This window comes from Osmerus mordax, chromosome 9 (assembly GCF_038355195.1).
Source record: "Osmerus mordax isolate fOsmMor3 chromosome 9, fOsmMor3.pri, whole genome shotgun sequence".
In the NCBI taxonomy this organism is placed as follows: Eukaryota; Metazoa; Chordata; class Actinopteri; order Osmeriformes; family Osmeridae; genus Osmerus; species Osmerus mordax.
The window spans coordinates 1662634-1677633 of record NC_090058.1 but is presented as its reverse complement, the minus strand read 5'-3'; the positions used below and the strand labels follow the sequence as shown (position 1 = coordinate 1677633).

General features: G+C 52.9%; 2 protein-coding genes across 3 annotated transcripts in view; one reads left to right on the top strand and one right to left on the bottom strand.

The window, feature by feature from the left end:
- LOC136949145 (G patch domain-containing protein 2-like) overlaps window positions 1–6183 on the top strand; it is a 21541-nt gene extending 15358 nt beyond the window's left edge. For both annotated transcript variants that reach the window (XM_067243352.1, XM_067243351.1), the window contains exon 10: window positions 5751–6183. In XM_067243352.1, the coding sequence (XP_067099453.1) occupies window positions 5751–6073 (323 nt within the window). In that variant the 3' untranslated portion in view covers window positions 6074–6183. The remainder of the gene's footprint in view (window positions 1–5750) is intronic.
- Window positions 6184–12877: 6694 nt separating this feature from the next.
- Window positions 12878–15000, bottom strand: part of LOC136949026 (basic proline-rich protein-like) — a 15839-nt gene continuing 13716 nt past the window's right edge. The window contains exons 2-4 of the mRNA XM_067243220.1: window positions 13937–14112; window positions 13495–13646; window positions 12878–13092 (exon numbers count right to left, since the gene is read on the bottom strand). Of these exons, the coding sequence (XP_067099321.1) occupies window positions 12878–13092; window positions 13495–13646; window positions 13937–14112 (543 nt within the window). The remainder of the gene's footprint in view (window positions 13093–13494; window positions 13647–13936; window positions 14113–15000) is intronic.

Here is a 15000-nt window from a genome sequence, read left to right as displayed (position 1 = left end):
AGCACCTGCTCAGGTACCTGTCTGTCTGCCCAGCACCTCCTCAGGTACCTGTCTGTTTGCCCAGCACCTCCTCAGGTACCTGTCTGTCTGCCCAGCACCTCCTCAGGTACCTGTCTGTCTGCCCAGCACCTCCTCAGGTACCTGTCTGTCTGCCCAGCACCTCCTCAGGTACCTGTCTGTCTGCCCAGCACCTGCTCAGGTACCTGTCTGTCTGCCCAGCACCTCCTCAGGTACCTGTCTGTCTGCCCAGCACCTCCTCAGGTACCTGTCTGTCTGCTCAGCACCTCCTCAGGTACCTGTCTGTCTGCCCAGCACCTGCTCAGGTACCTGTCTGTCTGCCCAGCACCTCCTCAGGTATCAGTCTGTCTGCCCAGCACCTCCTCAGGTACCTGTCTGTCTGCCCAGCACCTCCTCAGGTACCTGTCTGTCTGTCCAGCACCTCCTCAGGTACCTGTCTGTCTGTCCAGCACCTCCTCTGGTACTTGTCTGTCTGCCCAGCACCTCCTCAGGTACCTGTCTGTCTGTCCAGCACCTACTCAGGTACCTGTCTGTCTGCCCAGCACCTTCTCAGGTACCTGTCTGTCTGTCCTGACAGCACAGGGTCTGTGCCCTCTCCCTTCACCTGATACGTGTCTCTGGAACTTTACACGCTGCTACCAAATTGTCTCACCATTTAGTTTTCGTCCTAACTTGTCCTTAGATTAGATGTGTTTTGTAGGATCCTTGATTGCAGCACACTGCATGATAACTATGAATAATAGTGCCCAAAAATTAAAAAATAAATTTGTGCGTGTGGTTCTGGGTAGGCTCCCAGCAGTGGTGTTGTCAGAGCGGGGCTGTAAGCTGAGCCTCCACCAGCCCTGCAGCCCAGGGACCAGAAGATAAGGGCTGGGGAGCGGGCACCAGGCTGGGGAGCGGGCACCAGGCTGGGGAGCGGGCACCACGCTGGGGAGCGGGCACCAGGCTGGGGAGCGGGCACCAGGCTGGGGAGCGGGCACCAGGCTGGGGAGCGGGCACCAGGCTGGGGAGCGGGCACCAGGCTGGGGAGCGGGCACCAGGCTGGGGAGCGGGCACCAGGCTGGGGAGCGGGCACCAGGCTGGGGAGCGGGCACCAGGCTGGGGAGCGGGCACCAGGCTGGGGAGCGGGCACCACGCTGGGGAGCGGGCACCATGCTGGGGAGAGTGCACCAGGATGGAGGTTGGATCCTCACGTTTGGGCTGGCTGAGCTGCCTGTTTTCATTAGACTGATGGCTTGGGGCTCTGCTTCTTTGCCGGATTGAAATCTGAATTGGTTCGTCCACCTCTCCGCCCGCGTCCCCTCTCCTGCAGACGCTGTTTGTCATTTAAATAACAAATGCCGGAGCTTCCCTGATTTAGTGAGGGGCGCTGGCCTCTGATGTATATTAATATTGCTGCACAGTGCACTGTACCGGGCTCCATCATTCATTTGGATAAAAGAGGAGGAATTTAAAACCAGCCAGTGCTTTACTGGGATACAGATTGCATCCATTTATTGCACTGAGTGATGGTACGGCCAGAGACTCTGTCCTTCACCTCACCAGCGCTCAGAGCCACTTCCCATAAAACTAAAACAAGATTCACCCCTGCCCCCTGGAGAGCCCCCATGTCCCCCCAGGAGAGGGGGCCCAGGAACAGGGGCAGTCCTGTCCCCCCAGGAGAGGGGGCCCAGGAGCAGGGGCAGTCCTGTCCCCCCAGGAGAGGGGGCCTAGGAGGGTTGGGGCTCTCCTACCCTCCAGGAGGGGGCCCAGGAGAGGGGGCCCAATAGAGGGGGCCCTCCTACCCTCCAGGAGGGGGCAGGGTGCTCTCAGCATCCCAGGAGAGAGACAGACGTCAGATCTAGACAGGTCTAGACAGTCAGGGATCCAACACAATACGCCAAGTAGTAAGAGAAACATCTCATCAGAACCATAATTCTGGTTTTATTTGACTTGGACTCATTGAGTCAGTTTTTATTTGGAGATCCTTTTAAATGTATTGATTATTAACAATTAATTGAAAGACAATTTTCTAATAATTATATAAGAAATTCAAAAACTGAAATTTCACTAGTATATATTATTCTTCAAGTATTATTTCCAGACGTTTTCAAGGAACTGCTGCTTCTCTGGTGCATGTATGGAGCAGCGTTTCCCTGTGTCTGGTGCCCCGTGTCCAGAGTGATTTATCATGCAGCCCGTGTCATCCAATGTCAGTTTCTGCAGCTGCAACTGCTCTGTATAAATCTTTACCTTGCTCCGTGCTACACCCCGCTTCTTCTAGGCAACGTCACACGGGCCAGACACAGTCATTCTAGGGGATTTTACCTTTTTCATTTACATTTAGCAGACGCTCTTATCCAGAGCGACTTACAGTAAGTACAGGGACATTCCCCCGAGGCAAGTAGGGTGAAGTGCCTTGCCCAAGGACACAACGTCAGTTGGCATGACCGGGGATCGAACTGGCAACCTTCGGATTACCAGTCCGTCTCCCTCACCGCTCAGCCACCTGACTCACCTTTTATTAGATTCTTGAGTTTTTTCTGTCTAATCGCAAAAGTTTTCGCTCACATTTCATTTTAACATGTTAAACAAATAAATGATGTTACATGTTAATATCTACGCTGATATTCATGATATCTGGGTAAAAAAACAAGTATTCTTATGGAAAACACCAATTAGAATTTGATTCAAGTTCATTTATTAGTATTGTTTGCCCTGGGTGGGCCAGGATTCCATCGTATACCAGCCAAGTTAGCTTCTCTGCTGTTGCCCGCAGCGTGAGTGAGTTCGCCTCAGGAAGAGTGTGTGTTAGTGGCTGATTTGGTACTCTGTAATCAGGAGTGAAAATGGTGTGGATCAGGAGGTGTCTCCCTGGAGTCTGGGGGGAATTGCCCAGGCGGTACCCAGCTGTTTCTCTGTTTTCCAGCTTCACCCTTTTAGCACTTACCAGCTCAGTGTTGAAGCTGGCTGTGAAACAACTTATCAAGCCAGGTACCTGTTTGGATTAGATGACCACCCCACTTCTCAGGCTCAAATTGGCCGTTCTCTGCTTCTCTCACCATCATCAATCCAACGACAGAAAACGACAACCACTCTTCACAGGAAATAGAACAGAGCGTCAGTGCTAGTCCAGGTCTGGTCCTCCGTGTTTCGATTTTATTTTATTCTATTTTATTTTTCTTCTTCTTCTTGTGTGAGTGCAATAAGTACATTCAAATGTATTTGTATTGTGCACAGGTCAGGGATTAATTATGTATTCCTGCTCTCTGCATGTCTGACACATTTCTGTTTTTTTTTCTCGGTTTAAAAGAGATTTGAGAACATGGCGTGGCTGAACCGGTGTGTGAAGATCCTGATGGATTTTAATCCCCTCTTGTCTCACAAGCAGACTAATTAATTATTGCCGTTTCCCCCCTCCCCCGCTGTCTTGAACAATGCCCTTCATCTTCATCTGTAATAAGGGATGAAGGCTGATAATAAGCTGTAATTTGTTCTTGTATACCCTGCACTTTGTACCAGAAGTTGCGGTATGTTGGTTAGCACTTCTAGCCATTGTTTGATTTTGAACCTTTATGGATGTCATGATACCTTAAGATGTGAGTACCCTCCAACAGGGCTGTAGGGTTCATTATACGTGTCCCACACACGTTTTGAAAATGGAAAATCTGTCCCCCCACTTTTGGGTGCTGTCTGGGTGGGTCCTGGCTGGGTGGCTGGATGCTGGGTGGCTGGATGCTGGTTGGGTCCTGGCTGGTTGCTGGGTGGCTGGTTGCTGGGTGGCTGGATGCTGGGTGGCTGGATGCTGGGTGGCTGGATGCTGGGTGGCTGGATGCTGGGTGGCTGGATGCTGGGTGGCTGGATGCTGGGTGGCTGGATGCTGGGTGGCTGGATGCTGGGTGGCTGGATGCTGGCTGGGTCCTGGATGGGTGGCTGGTTGCTGGGTGGCTGGTTGCTGGGTGGCTGGTTGCTGGGTGGCTGGTTGCTGGGTGGCTGGTTGCTGGGTGGCTGGTTGCTGGGTGGCTGGTTGCTGGGTGGCTGGATGCTGGGTGGCTGGGTGGCTGGGTCCTGGCTGGGTGGAGCGTGAGCAGGGCTGGTGTGTGACAGATCACCTGCGTCGGAGGCCCTGCGTGTTCCTAGCCTCCGCTGCGTCCGTCCTCCTCTCATTAATGCCCAGCCTGGCTCCAGCGCCGTATGGCAGCACAAGACAAATAACGGCACCACTCAGCCATCACTTCTGCTGACAGAAATGCAGCCCACTGCACTATTCTGCCCTCTCTCGCTCCCCTCCGCTCCCCTCTGGCGTCCTTCAAAACCCCCTCTTCCACCTCCTCCACCCAGCTCACCTGCCCCTGGCTGTACTGGTGGTGCTGGTGGTGCTGGTTGAGGTGGGCTGAACACACACATGATTCCAGGGGCTGGATAGCACTGTTTAGTGGATTATCTTATCTGGCATAAGGTTTATAGGGTTTGAGATTGGATCTGAAAAAAGAGCATTGACGAATGTCCGCATCGGATTATGTTTTATATCAACTGTGATAATGACCTCTGTAATTGATCCTTGAATCCACCGACGGGCCTGATCAGGCGCGCCTCACTGATCACCACCGTCCTAACAGGGCTAGCCTTCCAAACCTCCCACGACTGGTTGGATTTGAAAGTCCCCTTTGGTCGCGTGAAATAGATGGATTCTGCTCGTATGGTGAAAAAACACAAAGGCTAATCATTAAAGAGCTATTCAGTCCTGCTCATTTAACTGTGGGAATCAGCAGGACCATTACTGTCAATGTGTAATTAGCTGATTAATAAACAGGGGGAGAGGCTGGCTCCAGGAAATGCTGTAATGATTGTTTTTAGAGAACATCACATGAGAGGGTATTAATATGGAAAGCAGGTTGCTCAATACGAGCACACGGGAATCTCACACTGACTCCAAACCTTTTCCTCAGATCCACTTCATTGTCCTCTTAGGACATATTGAGTGACATAAGATGCTCTTGCTGTATCTGGGACAAGCGCGCTGCAGTTTGACATCCATTTTATATGATGTTTTATATTTGCTATTTTGTATGTGTTTTATATTAAAAAAATAGATATATTATATGATTGAATTACTAATCCTTGTGATTGGTCATTTTAGTTTTCCATGTGGATTTTTTACTATGTTCTTAACCATCAGTAGAACACCTAGAATGTAGCCTTCGCTGTGTTTCAACCATGAGAGCCGAGGGTTTGGGTCCAACAGTTAGTCATCATTCCCTCCAGAAATATTAATCAGTTATCTTGCCCGCTGGATCAGTTTGAGGGAGAAGTCATCTGGAAAGAGGCACAAGCAGATAGAATGGAAAAGAGCAAAAGCACATGCCAGTGAAGGCTGTAATGCGTAATCCTTTGAGACAGCCCAGAGCCACAATGTCACTTCTAGTTCCTGTGTCCTCCGCTTCGGGTCTGCCTCTCAAAATGTCTGTGTGACCGCCACTAACTTTAGGAGAGACCAACAGAGATTGATTTATTAACGGAAAGAAGGTCAAAGGAGAACAGATATTAGAGGGAGACATTGTATTTTCTGTTACCCTTTCTCTGTAGATTCATTTGGTTCCCTCAGAGACAAAGTTTGAAAGGTGAAAAACCATCATGTGAAACGTTATAGTTTAATTAAAAAATTCACAAATTATCTTGTTCTCCAGCTGAATTTCGAACACTCTTAGCTTACTTTCGAACTAACTAGATTCAACTTTTCTGTTTCCCTCCAGTATGCATACCCTTCCTGAAAGATGTCCTGAGAGAAGAGATGCCGGCCTCCATCCCGGCCTCCACCCTGGCCTCCACCCTGGCCTCCACCCCGGCCTCCACCCCGGCCTCCACCCCGGCCTCCACCCCGGCCTCCATCCCGGCCTCCACCCCGGCCTCCACCCCGGCCTCCATCCCGGCCTCCACCCCGGCCTCCACCCCGGCCTCCACCCCGGCCTCCACCCCGGCCTCCACCCCGGCCTCCACCCCTATGGTCATGGCGGCTGCTGCAGTAAGGGGGCCAGGGGCCTCCACCCTTCATCAGCTGGGCTCCTCCAGGTCTTGACAGCAGCAGGAGGTGAGGGGAGCCTTCCCAGCCTGGCTGGTGGACGGAGGCCCTATTGGGACAAATTAAGACACATGGCTTAATCTCCTCCTGCTGAGTGGGATTTTTGAGAAGGAAAAATATTAAATATATCAAGAATACCTGGGTTACTCTCAGAATCAGCATTGTGCTGCTAGGTCAAGTCTTTCCAGCAAGCATTTAAAGGATGAGAAATGTTAATGCAATCAAGCCTGGCTAATCACTCCCATAGCCAGCCATCCTCTTGAGAATGGAAGTCAGCGTGGAAGGCCTCGCGGTCGTAGACTCCTGCCTCCTCTCCTGGCAGCTCCAGCACCATCTCCAGGCCTCCTGCCCCCACCAAGGACCAACAATTATGACCTTGTTGAGAAGCCCCGCATTTGTCAGCAGGGACACCGAAATCACGGTCGGGGGTTGGAGTGTCTGGGAGGGCTCTTCCGCCATTAGCCTGCGAGAGTTTAGCCAACAAGTTAGCGTAGAACTGCCTAGCAAGCTTACAGATGTTAGAGCATCGGAAAGTTTCGCTACCTCATGGTGCTGCAAGGTTCACAGAGGCAACCACCGTGAACGTGCGCTCAAAGAACAGGCGTCCTATTAGCATGGATTTGAAAAGCTACACTCGCTACAAAGGCCGTCATTAGCACATGACAGAGGGGCAGCGCTTGTGGTCCTTGGAGGTTCCCCTCTGTTCTCCTCAACTCACCTTCTATATTTAAATCTCCCTCAACACATTCATGTTCAAGGCCAGCTGCAAATCTGTTTTTAACACGGGGGGTGGATTGTTTTCACTGCCGGGAGAGCAATGAGAAGAAGCAGGGGTTTAGAGAGGGAGAGACTGTGGAGGAGGAGGAGGGGGGGGAGGAGAGGAGGGGTGGAGGGGACAGGAGGAGGGGGGGGGGGGAGGAGAGGAGGGGACAGGAGGAGGGGGGGGAGGAGAGGAGGGGTGGAGGGGACAGGGGGAGGAGAGGGGGGGGGGGGGGGGAGAGGAGGGGTGGAGGGGACAGGGGGAGGAGAGAACGTGGCAAAGAGACCTTGTGACTGTTGTGAGGAGACCACTGTAACCCTGCCTGGCATCACCTGGAGCAGAGGGCGCAGGGCGCAGCCAGGACCCCAGTCCCTGCCTGGCCTGGCATCACCTGGAGCAGAGGGCGCAGGGCGCAGCCAGGACCCCAGGACCAGTGGACACCACACCTACTGGGTAGATTTAAGGCACTGGATGCATCATAGCTGCTTGAATGTTGATAAAGATTTAGAAAATAAATCAGTTTTTTTTTTTTTTTTACACACCATTTAAAAAATATATATGTATTTTTTTACACATCAGATGTGTCCAGTAAGTAACTATATCTGTTCCCTGATCCTTCAGAATCTATATTCAATAAGAAACATGAGACGTGCACGTAACGATCACCTGAAATTGCCACAGATTTATAAATTAGCGTGAGTTATAGTTCTCCAATCATTCTTTTGGAGAAGCCTTTATGTGATCATGTCGTGGTGGCCTGACATTTATAAATGCTGTGTGTGCACACTCATCTAAATGGATGCTTCTCCCAAGACATCCTGCCACAGGAATCAGTCACCGCCAGCCCCTCCCAGAGTCTGGCTGTCAGGGCCTGTAGGGGGGGGGGGGCGCTCCAGCTGTCGTCCCTGAAGCGAAGCTCTGGTAGGGGGCCTCACACCTCACATACACCCCGCGTAGTTTCTCCTCCTAACGTAGCCGGCTGTTGTTAATGCAGCTAAGCGGCTGGCGTGCCTCGCAGTGCATCTGCAGCGCTGGCTAGCTAGCCGCAGTATCCGTGCGTCTCGTTACGAAGGATGCATGTGTGTCGCTGTCTGCTGTGTGTGTGTGTGTGTGTGTGTGTCATGGTGCCAGAGAATCGACTGACAGGAAGGAACGTTCAGATCAAGTTTCCTTGACGCCTCACTCACCTGCTTCCATGGTAATTAGCGGTCGCCATGGAGACGTCCTTATCCAGGGCGTACGCTCAAAAAATGAATTTCCAATGACCAGGAAGTGGGGGGGGGGGGGAAATGGTTTCGGTGCGCCTCTAGTCAATCGCCCTGTTACAGTTAAGGAATCCGGCGGGCTGGTACCTCTCATATTTCATCCAGAGTAAAGATTACCTGTCAGGCCCATGGGAGATGTATTGATCTGTTTTCCTTTTTCCGGCAGCAATCACCTGACAAAGGCACCTAGGAGGCGAGTGAATGAGTGATGCCTTGGCCGCATGCTTCTGTAGGGGTCTCCCGCTGTCCACTGATGGGGGGGTGGGGAGAGGGAGAAGGGGCGGGGGGGGAGGAGATAATGTAGTCATAAACTCTGTGTGAACCTGCTGTGTGAATAGGCAGAGCAGGCTCCTCTGCAGGGTCAGGGGTCACGGGAGAGCTCATTTTTTGGGGACCATCTCGTTGTTGTTGTGAAGGATGGGCTCCATGCATTCTGCCTGCTGCTGCACAGCGCACATTATTGTCCCTGCTGACAAATGCATTCGTTTTGGGGGCGGCATCGGTCGGCTTCTGTGATTGGTCGCCGTGAGTTGATCAGTTTGATTTGCTTTGTCGTGATCTTGAAGAGGATGTGATCTGTAACAGACCAGATCAGGAAGTGTCATCTTGACTTGTGTTCCAAGCCGTGTCTGGCTGTGTCTTTCTCGGGCTCCTGACGGATCAGTCAGCACTACCAAGGATCAATACATCTCCCGTTATTAGGCCCATATTTCTAGGCATCACAAGGTGATTTATATACATCAGTCTTCCAACGTGTTGATGTGAACCATGAAACCTTTAACTCAACCCTTACTATGATTATATTGCACTTCATTCAGTAACTTTATCAGTTCGTCGATAATGTAGATGACAATAAGTACATTGCAATTATCGAAATGATGTATAACTATTGTATGTTGATTACATGTAGTGTTGTAGATACAGTACGTACAAATCACTAAACTATCTCGTACCTGTGAGGTCATTTTCAGGGTTTTAAGATGTCACTTGTGTTCGGAGGCAGCTACCCCATACAACACGTAGCACAAATAGCATCTTATCTTAGCTGTTATCTTTCTGTTTAATAGCTGTAGAAGCATGCCTAATTGCATTGCTAATGATCTAAAGAGGATTACTCTCCTTTAAACGGCCTGCATGGTGTCTAGATGCTACACCTGCATTACAATGGGCTCCATTCAATCAAACCCTCTTTGCAGTTGTTGGGCAGTAAATTGTCGCAGTCAGACAAGACCACAGCTTTTTATAAGGTACTCCAAAAAGTGTTCTACACTTATTTTAAGTTAAAAAAAATATATAGAGAGATATATACATATATATAAACATTATGTTTATATAATACACATAATGTGTATTAAACATGGAGTAGTTGTAGCACAAGCACTGCAATGTTGGCTTTGCTTGAGTCCCATGTATATTTATGCACCTTTGTCGAACCTCATGATAGATGTTATGTTAACTTTTGTAATGTTGGACATGTGCTGTTCACTCCCACACATGCGCTCGTCTTTGCTGTGCGTCTCAAGTATTTGGATCCCAAAGGTTGTAACTGAGTTTTGTTTAATAAATGCACACAAAAAAACCTAAGTTGTTTCATAAGTTCTTTGTAAAACAGTGTGGTTTGAATGCCTGCTGTGTGACTGTGGTCCAACTGGATGTTAGTAGATGTCAGCTGTGGTTATTCAAGCCCAGGTGCTTGTTTATAAGCGTTGGTTACTAAGCAATAAGGCCTTAGTAAGTTAGTAAGTCTTAATAACACAAATTAATGTTAATAAGCATCTTATGAGGGCCTTATTACCCATTAACGAATGTTTATTACAAGCACCAGAATCTAAACTCCCACACCCTTGTTTCGTGGCAGCAGGGGAGCCTCAGTCCGACCTGAAGACCCCCAGCGGAGCTGTGGACATTATCAACAGATCCCCTGCTGTTAATCTAGCTGCTGGGTGTGTGAAGGACTGTGCTGTTACTCTTCCAGGTGTCGAGAGCTGGAGCAATCCCCTCACCAGTGGTCCACAGTTACCAATCACATCATCAGCTGTCTGGAGACCCCAGCCACCTCCTCTCCTCCAGATTGATGGAGAAATGGAGGAAAAATCAATGGTTTCCTCTCGTCAGAAAGAGCCAGCTATGTCATGTTTAGGAGTTTGATGTTCGGCGGCGCGGCTTGCAGTCCCTCGCTGCCACTGTCTCGGGGACGGAAAGCACTGGTAGAACATTCTGGCGAGGCTTTAAGTGGATTCGGTGAAATCTCTCCAACGGCCCATTATCTGTCCTCTGTTATACTTTCTCTGCGTATAATTATATAGGTATCACAAGCCACCATCTAAGGCCCCAGGGTGTGATGGTGTTCTGGAGGCGAGCGATTGGCTGCTTCAGAAGGGTGCTGAACTGTCATGGCAGCTTGCTTTGAGGTGACCCTTTAACTAACAGCATCCCTCCCTACAGCACCTTTAACTAACAGCATCCCTCCCTACAGCACCTGCCTATCAGTCGGTCCTTATCATCACACTGCGTGTTGAACCCTGGAGGAGAAGGGCTGTTCACCAGAGGGAGTGTGTGTGAAATGAACCTTCACCTCACGCCTTATTCGCTAAGACATCAGCAATAATTGAAATTCAACAGCTACGGCGCAGCGCACATAAACATGACCACGATATTCACTTTTATGCAGAGATAGCATTTGAATGGATGTGTTCTTTGTGCATCCTGCTGGCTGGCGGTGTTTGTGTGACTCTCTCTGTTCCTCTGAGGCAGAACTGAGTGGGAACCTTATTGTATTAATCCGGTGGCTGAGGGCTGTGACTGGTCCATCCGTCCCCTGTGTAGCGGGGGTAGAGGAGCACATCCTGGGGCATCTGTGCTCGTCCTCCCTGCCCCTCCTGCTTCCTCAGCGGCATCATTCCTTCTCATTTCTGCTGGCATTCTAATCATAGTGTTATGAGCTTCACAGGGTGAAGTACGCAGAAAGTTGTGTTTCTTGACAGCCAATAAAAACCTTATAATCTTGCCCATTTCAAGTGGCCCGTTTAAAAAAAGAAAACCTAACTAACGCTATCACTCAGGCCCAACCCCCCCCTTCTCTTTTTCTTTAATGCCCCTTTTTTATTTAATATATAGCCCATGAAAAATGAGAGACTCCCTCTTTGGCGTGTAGATATTTTGTTGCTGATGATGCGAGACGAATTTCCATCACAGCTTTGTTTCAAGAGGTTGAGCGGATAATCTTTTACCCCTGGAGGGAGGGAGGGAAGGAGGAAGGCACACCTATCAATCTCCTGGGCTTATGGCCGCCGCACGGTCGCTTCACCCAACCAGAACAGCGGTTCTCTGGCGCGCCAGCGAGCATGCTCAGGGTCATGGGACGGCAGGGGGACGAGCCTACTCTGGACCCATCTGGGCCCCTCTGATGGACCTGGCCCCTGACGGGAGACCTCCCGCCCCACCTCATCCTGCCCCAGCAGCCTCTCACTTCTGTTCCATTACTCCTGTCATTGTTATTATGTCATTTTTCTAACAAGCCGGTCACGTCTGAGGGAGCAGTAATGTTTTCCCGCTGACAGCTCCTGTGAAGCTGTGTTTGCGGCCGTGCGAGGCTTCAGCTGCTCTGGGCCTGGTGGTGGCGTGGGCGGGAGGAACGCGTGAAGGCTTGTACGAGGGTTTCACCTCGCTGGCTCTGCTACGGTGTGTCTTGTAAAGCAGAATGTCCCGTTCGAATGGAGGCATCCTGCCCCGGTGGCCCCAAGAGAGAGTGGCCCCTGCTGCCCCCCAGAGAGAAGGGTCCCTGCAGACCCCAGAGAGAGGGGCCCCTGCAGGCCCCCAGAGAGAGGGGCCCCTGCAGGCCCCCAGAGAGACGGGCCCCTGGTGGCCCTAGGGTGGGGTGGTCCCTGGCAACACTGGAGCCTTCTTTAACCCCCTCTTCCACCCCCAGGTCTACCCTCCTCTGCAGCCATGCGCCCTGCTGCTCCCCCCCTACCTGGGTCACTGACTGGGAGGCTGGCTGGCTGGCTGGATGGCTGGCTGGCTGGCTGCCTGACTAGCTGGCTGGCTGGCTGCCTGGCCCCGCGCTTTCTCCGTGGAAACTCTGCTCCTCTGATTGACAATAATGGGAAGTGGCAGAATCGATGGGAGACAAGAGAGGTGAGCGTGTGTGAGATTCTCTCCGAGCTCCCAGCCGCAGAGCAGGGCTCACCTGTCATCCCTGCACCTCCAGGATTAGGGCCTGTGACAGGGAGGAACCGCGCTGGAGAGAGATGCTGTACTTGTCATTGTCCCTGACAGGCAGGAAATGGAGCCTCTCCTGTTCTCCAGGCGAACACCCTGGAGCAGAGCTGGGGGGGGGGGGGGGGGCAGACAGCTACAGTAGCAGTTCTGCTGGTGAGATGAAGACATTAGAACTAAACTCCAGGATGTGTCACACCCAGTACAAACACATTTCAGAATGAATTCAAACTCCCCCTCGCTCCAGAACTGTGTGCGTGCATGTGTGCGTGCAGGTGTGCGTGTGTTGGAAGCAGGGTGAGGTCAGGTGTTGTGACAGGGGGCACTCCATTCTCTAATTGATCGGCAAAAGATGCACATGAAGAAGACGTTAAAGGAAAATGAAGTCATAACGGTGAATTGAGACATTTATTAGGTCAGACGAAAGGCCCTCAGAAATGTTGAGATTGTTTATTGATTTTTGTGTTTTGGCTGGCTGCTCCTGCTGCTGCACTGGAGTGATCGCTCCTGCTGCTACTGCTGCCTGGGGGGGCTGGGGGCTGGACCTGGGGGCTGGACCTAGGGGCTAGGGGGGCTGGACCCTGGGGGCTGGACCCTGGGGGCTGGGGGGCTGGACCTGGGGGCTGGACCTGGGGGCTGGACCTGGGGGCTGGACCTGGGGGCTGGACCTGGGGGCTGGGGGGCTGGGGGCTGGAACTGGACCTGGGGCTGGACCTGGGGGCTGGACCTGGGGGCTGGACCTGGGGGCTGGACCTGGGGGCTGGGGGCTGGACCTGGAGGCTGGACCTGGGGGGCTGGACCTGGAGGCTGGGGGGGGCTGGACCTGGGGGCTGGGACCTGGGGGCTGGACCTGGAGGCTGGGACCTGGAGGCTGGACCTGGGGGCTGGACCTGGGGGCTGGACCTGGGGGCTTGGACCTGGAGGCTGGACCTGGAGGCTGGACCTGGGGGGCTGGACCTGGGGGCTGGACCTGAGGCTGGAGGCTGGACCTGGGGGCTGGACCTGGAGGCTGGACCTGGGGGGCTGGACCTGGGGGCTGGACCCTGGAGGCTGGACCTGGGGGCTGGACCTGGAGGCTGGACCTGGAGGCTGGACCTGGGGGCTGGACCTGGGGGGCTGGACCTGGAGGCTGGACCTGGGTGCTGGACCTGGAGGCTGGACCTGGGGGGCTGGACCTGGGGGCTGGACCTGGTGGCTGGACCTGGGGGCTGGACCTGGGGGCTGGACCTGGAGGCTGGACCTGGGGGGCTGGACCCTGGAGGCTGGACCTGGGGGCTGGACCTGGGGGCTGGACCTGGAGGCTGGACCTGGGGGCTGGACCTGGGGGCTGGACCTGGGGGCTGGGGGGCTGGACCTGGAGGCTGGACCTGGGGGCTGGACCTGGAGGCTGGACCTGGGGGGCTGGACCTGGGGACTGGACCTGGGGGGCTGGACCTGGGGGCTGGACCTGGAGGCTGGACCTGGGGGGCTGGACCTGGAGGCTGGACCCTGGAGGCTGGACCTGGGGGCTGGACCTGGAGGCTGGACCTGGGGGCTGGACCTGGGGGCTGGACCTGGGGGCTGGGGGGCTGGGGGCTAGACCTGGAGGCTGTGGGGCTGGAGGCTGGGGGGCTGGACCTGGAGGCTGGACCTGGGGGCTGGACCTGGAGGCTGGGGGGGCTGGGGGCTAGACCCGGAGGCTGGGGAGCCAGCCCTGGAGGCTGGAGGCTGGATCCGGAGGCTGGGGGCTGGCAGGCTGAGAGGCTAGGGGACTGGGGGCCTGGGAGGTTGAACTTGGTGGCTGGGCTGGGAGGCTGACAGGTTTGGAGGCTAGGAGGCAGGGTGGCTGGGAGACTCCTGTCAAGCTGTTCAGCACAGTATCTTAGTTATTATTGGGTGCACAACTTCTTGGTTATTGTGGGTGGTTTCCAGTCATGTGTTCTCCTGATGGACATGTGTTTGTGAGGTGGGGAAGTCTCTCCTTCCTGTTCCTGACTGTCAGGCAGCGCTAGTGTTCCCTGAGGAGAACCGCACTGAGATGTCTGACAGACTGCATTTTCAGACTCTGTTTGATACAAACACATTGTGTAAGGTGTGTGTGTGAGAGAGACAGAGAGTGTGTGTGTAAGAGAGAGACAGAGAGAGAGAGTGTGTGTGTGTGTGTGTGTGTCTCTCGGTGTCTGAGCCTCTATTCTGGTAAACAGTTCAATGCAAATTGTCAGACACAAATGTCCAAACAGTAAATTAAACTGTGAAATGAAAACAGTACGTGCGCAGGGGCTGCATAGAATTGGTGTGAAATTGATTTCTGGCTCAGGCTGAATGGGAGGGGAAAACAAAACGTAAATCACACCACATCATGAATCCTATTTTTAACAACTCTCTAATCTTCCTTTTGGAATCACACTCACTGTGGGAGCATCTAGCGATGCACCTGGGGGGGGGGTGGGGGGTGGGGGGGGGGCTGTAAAACGTAGAGAATGATTTCACCCCTTAACCCCACCCTGAATGTTCCCACTGAGTGTGTGTGTGTGTGTGTGTGGAGAGGTTCTGGGTGGGGGGGGAGGGTTATATGTGGTGGTGGTGGTGTGTGTGTGTGTGTGTGTGTGTGTGTGTGTGTGTGTGTGTGTGTGGAGAGAGGTTCTGGGCAGTGTTAGGCAGAGTTCACCATACTCCTGACATCAATCTGCCTGTTCTTTATT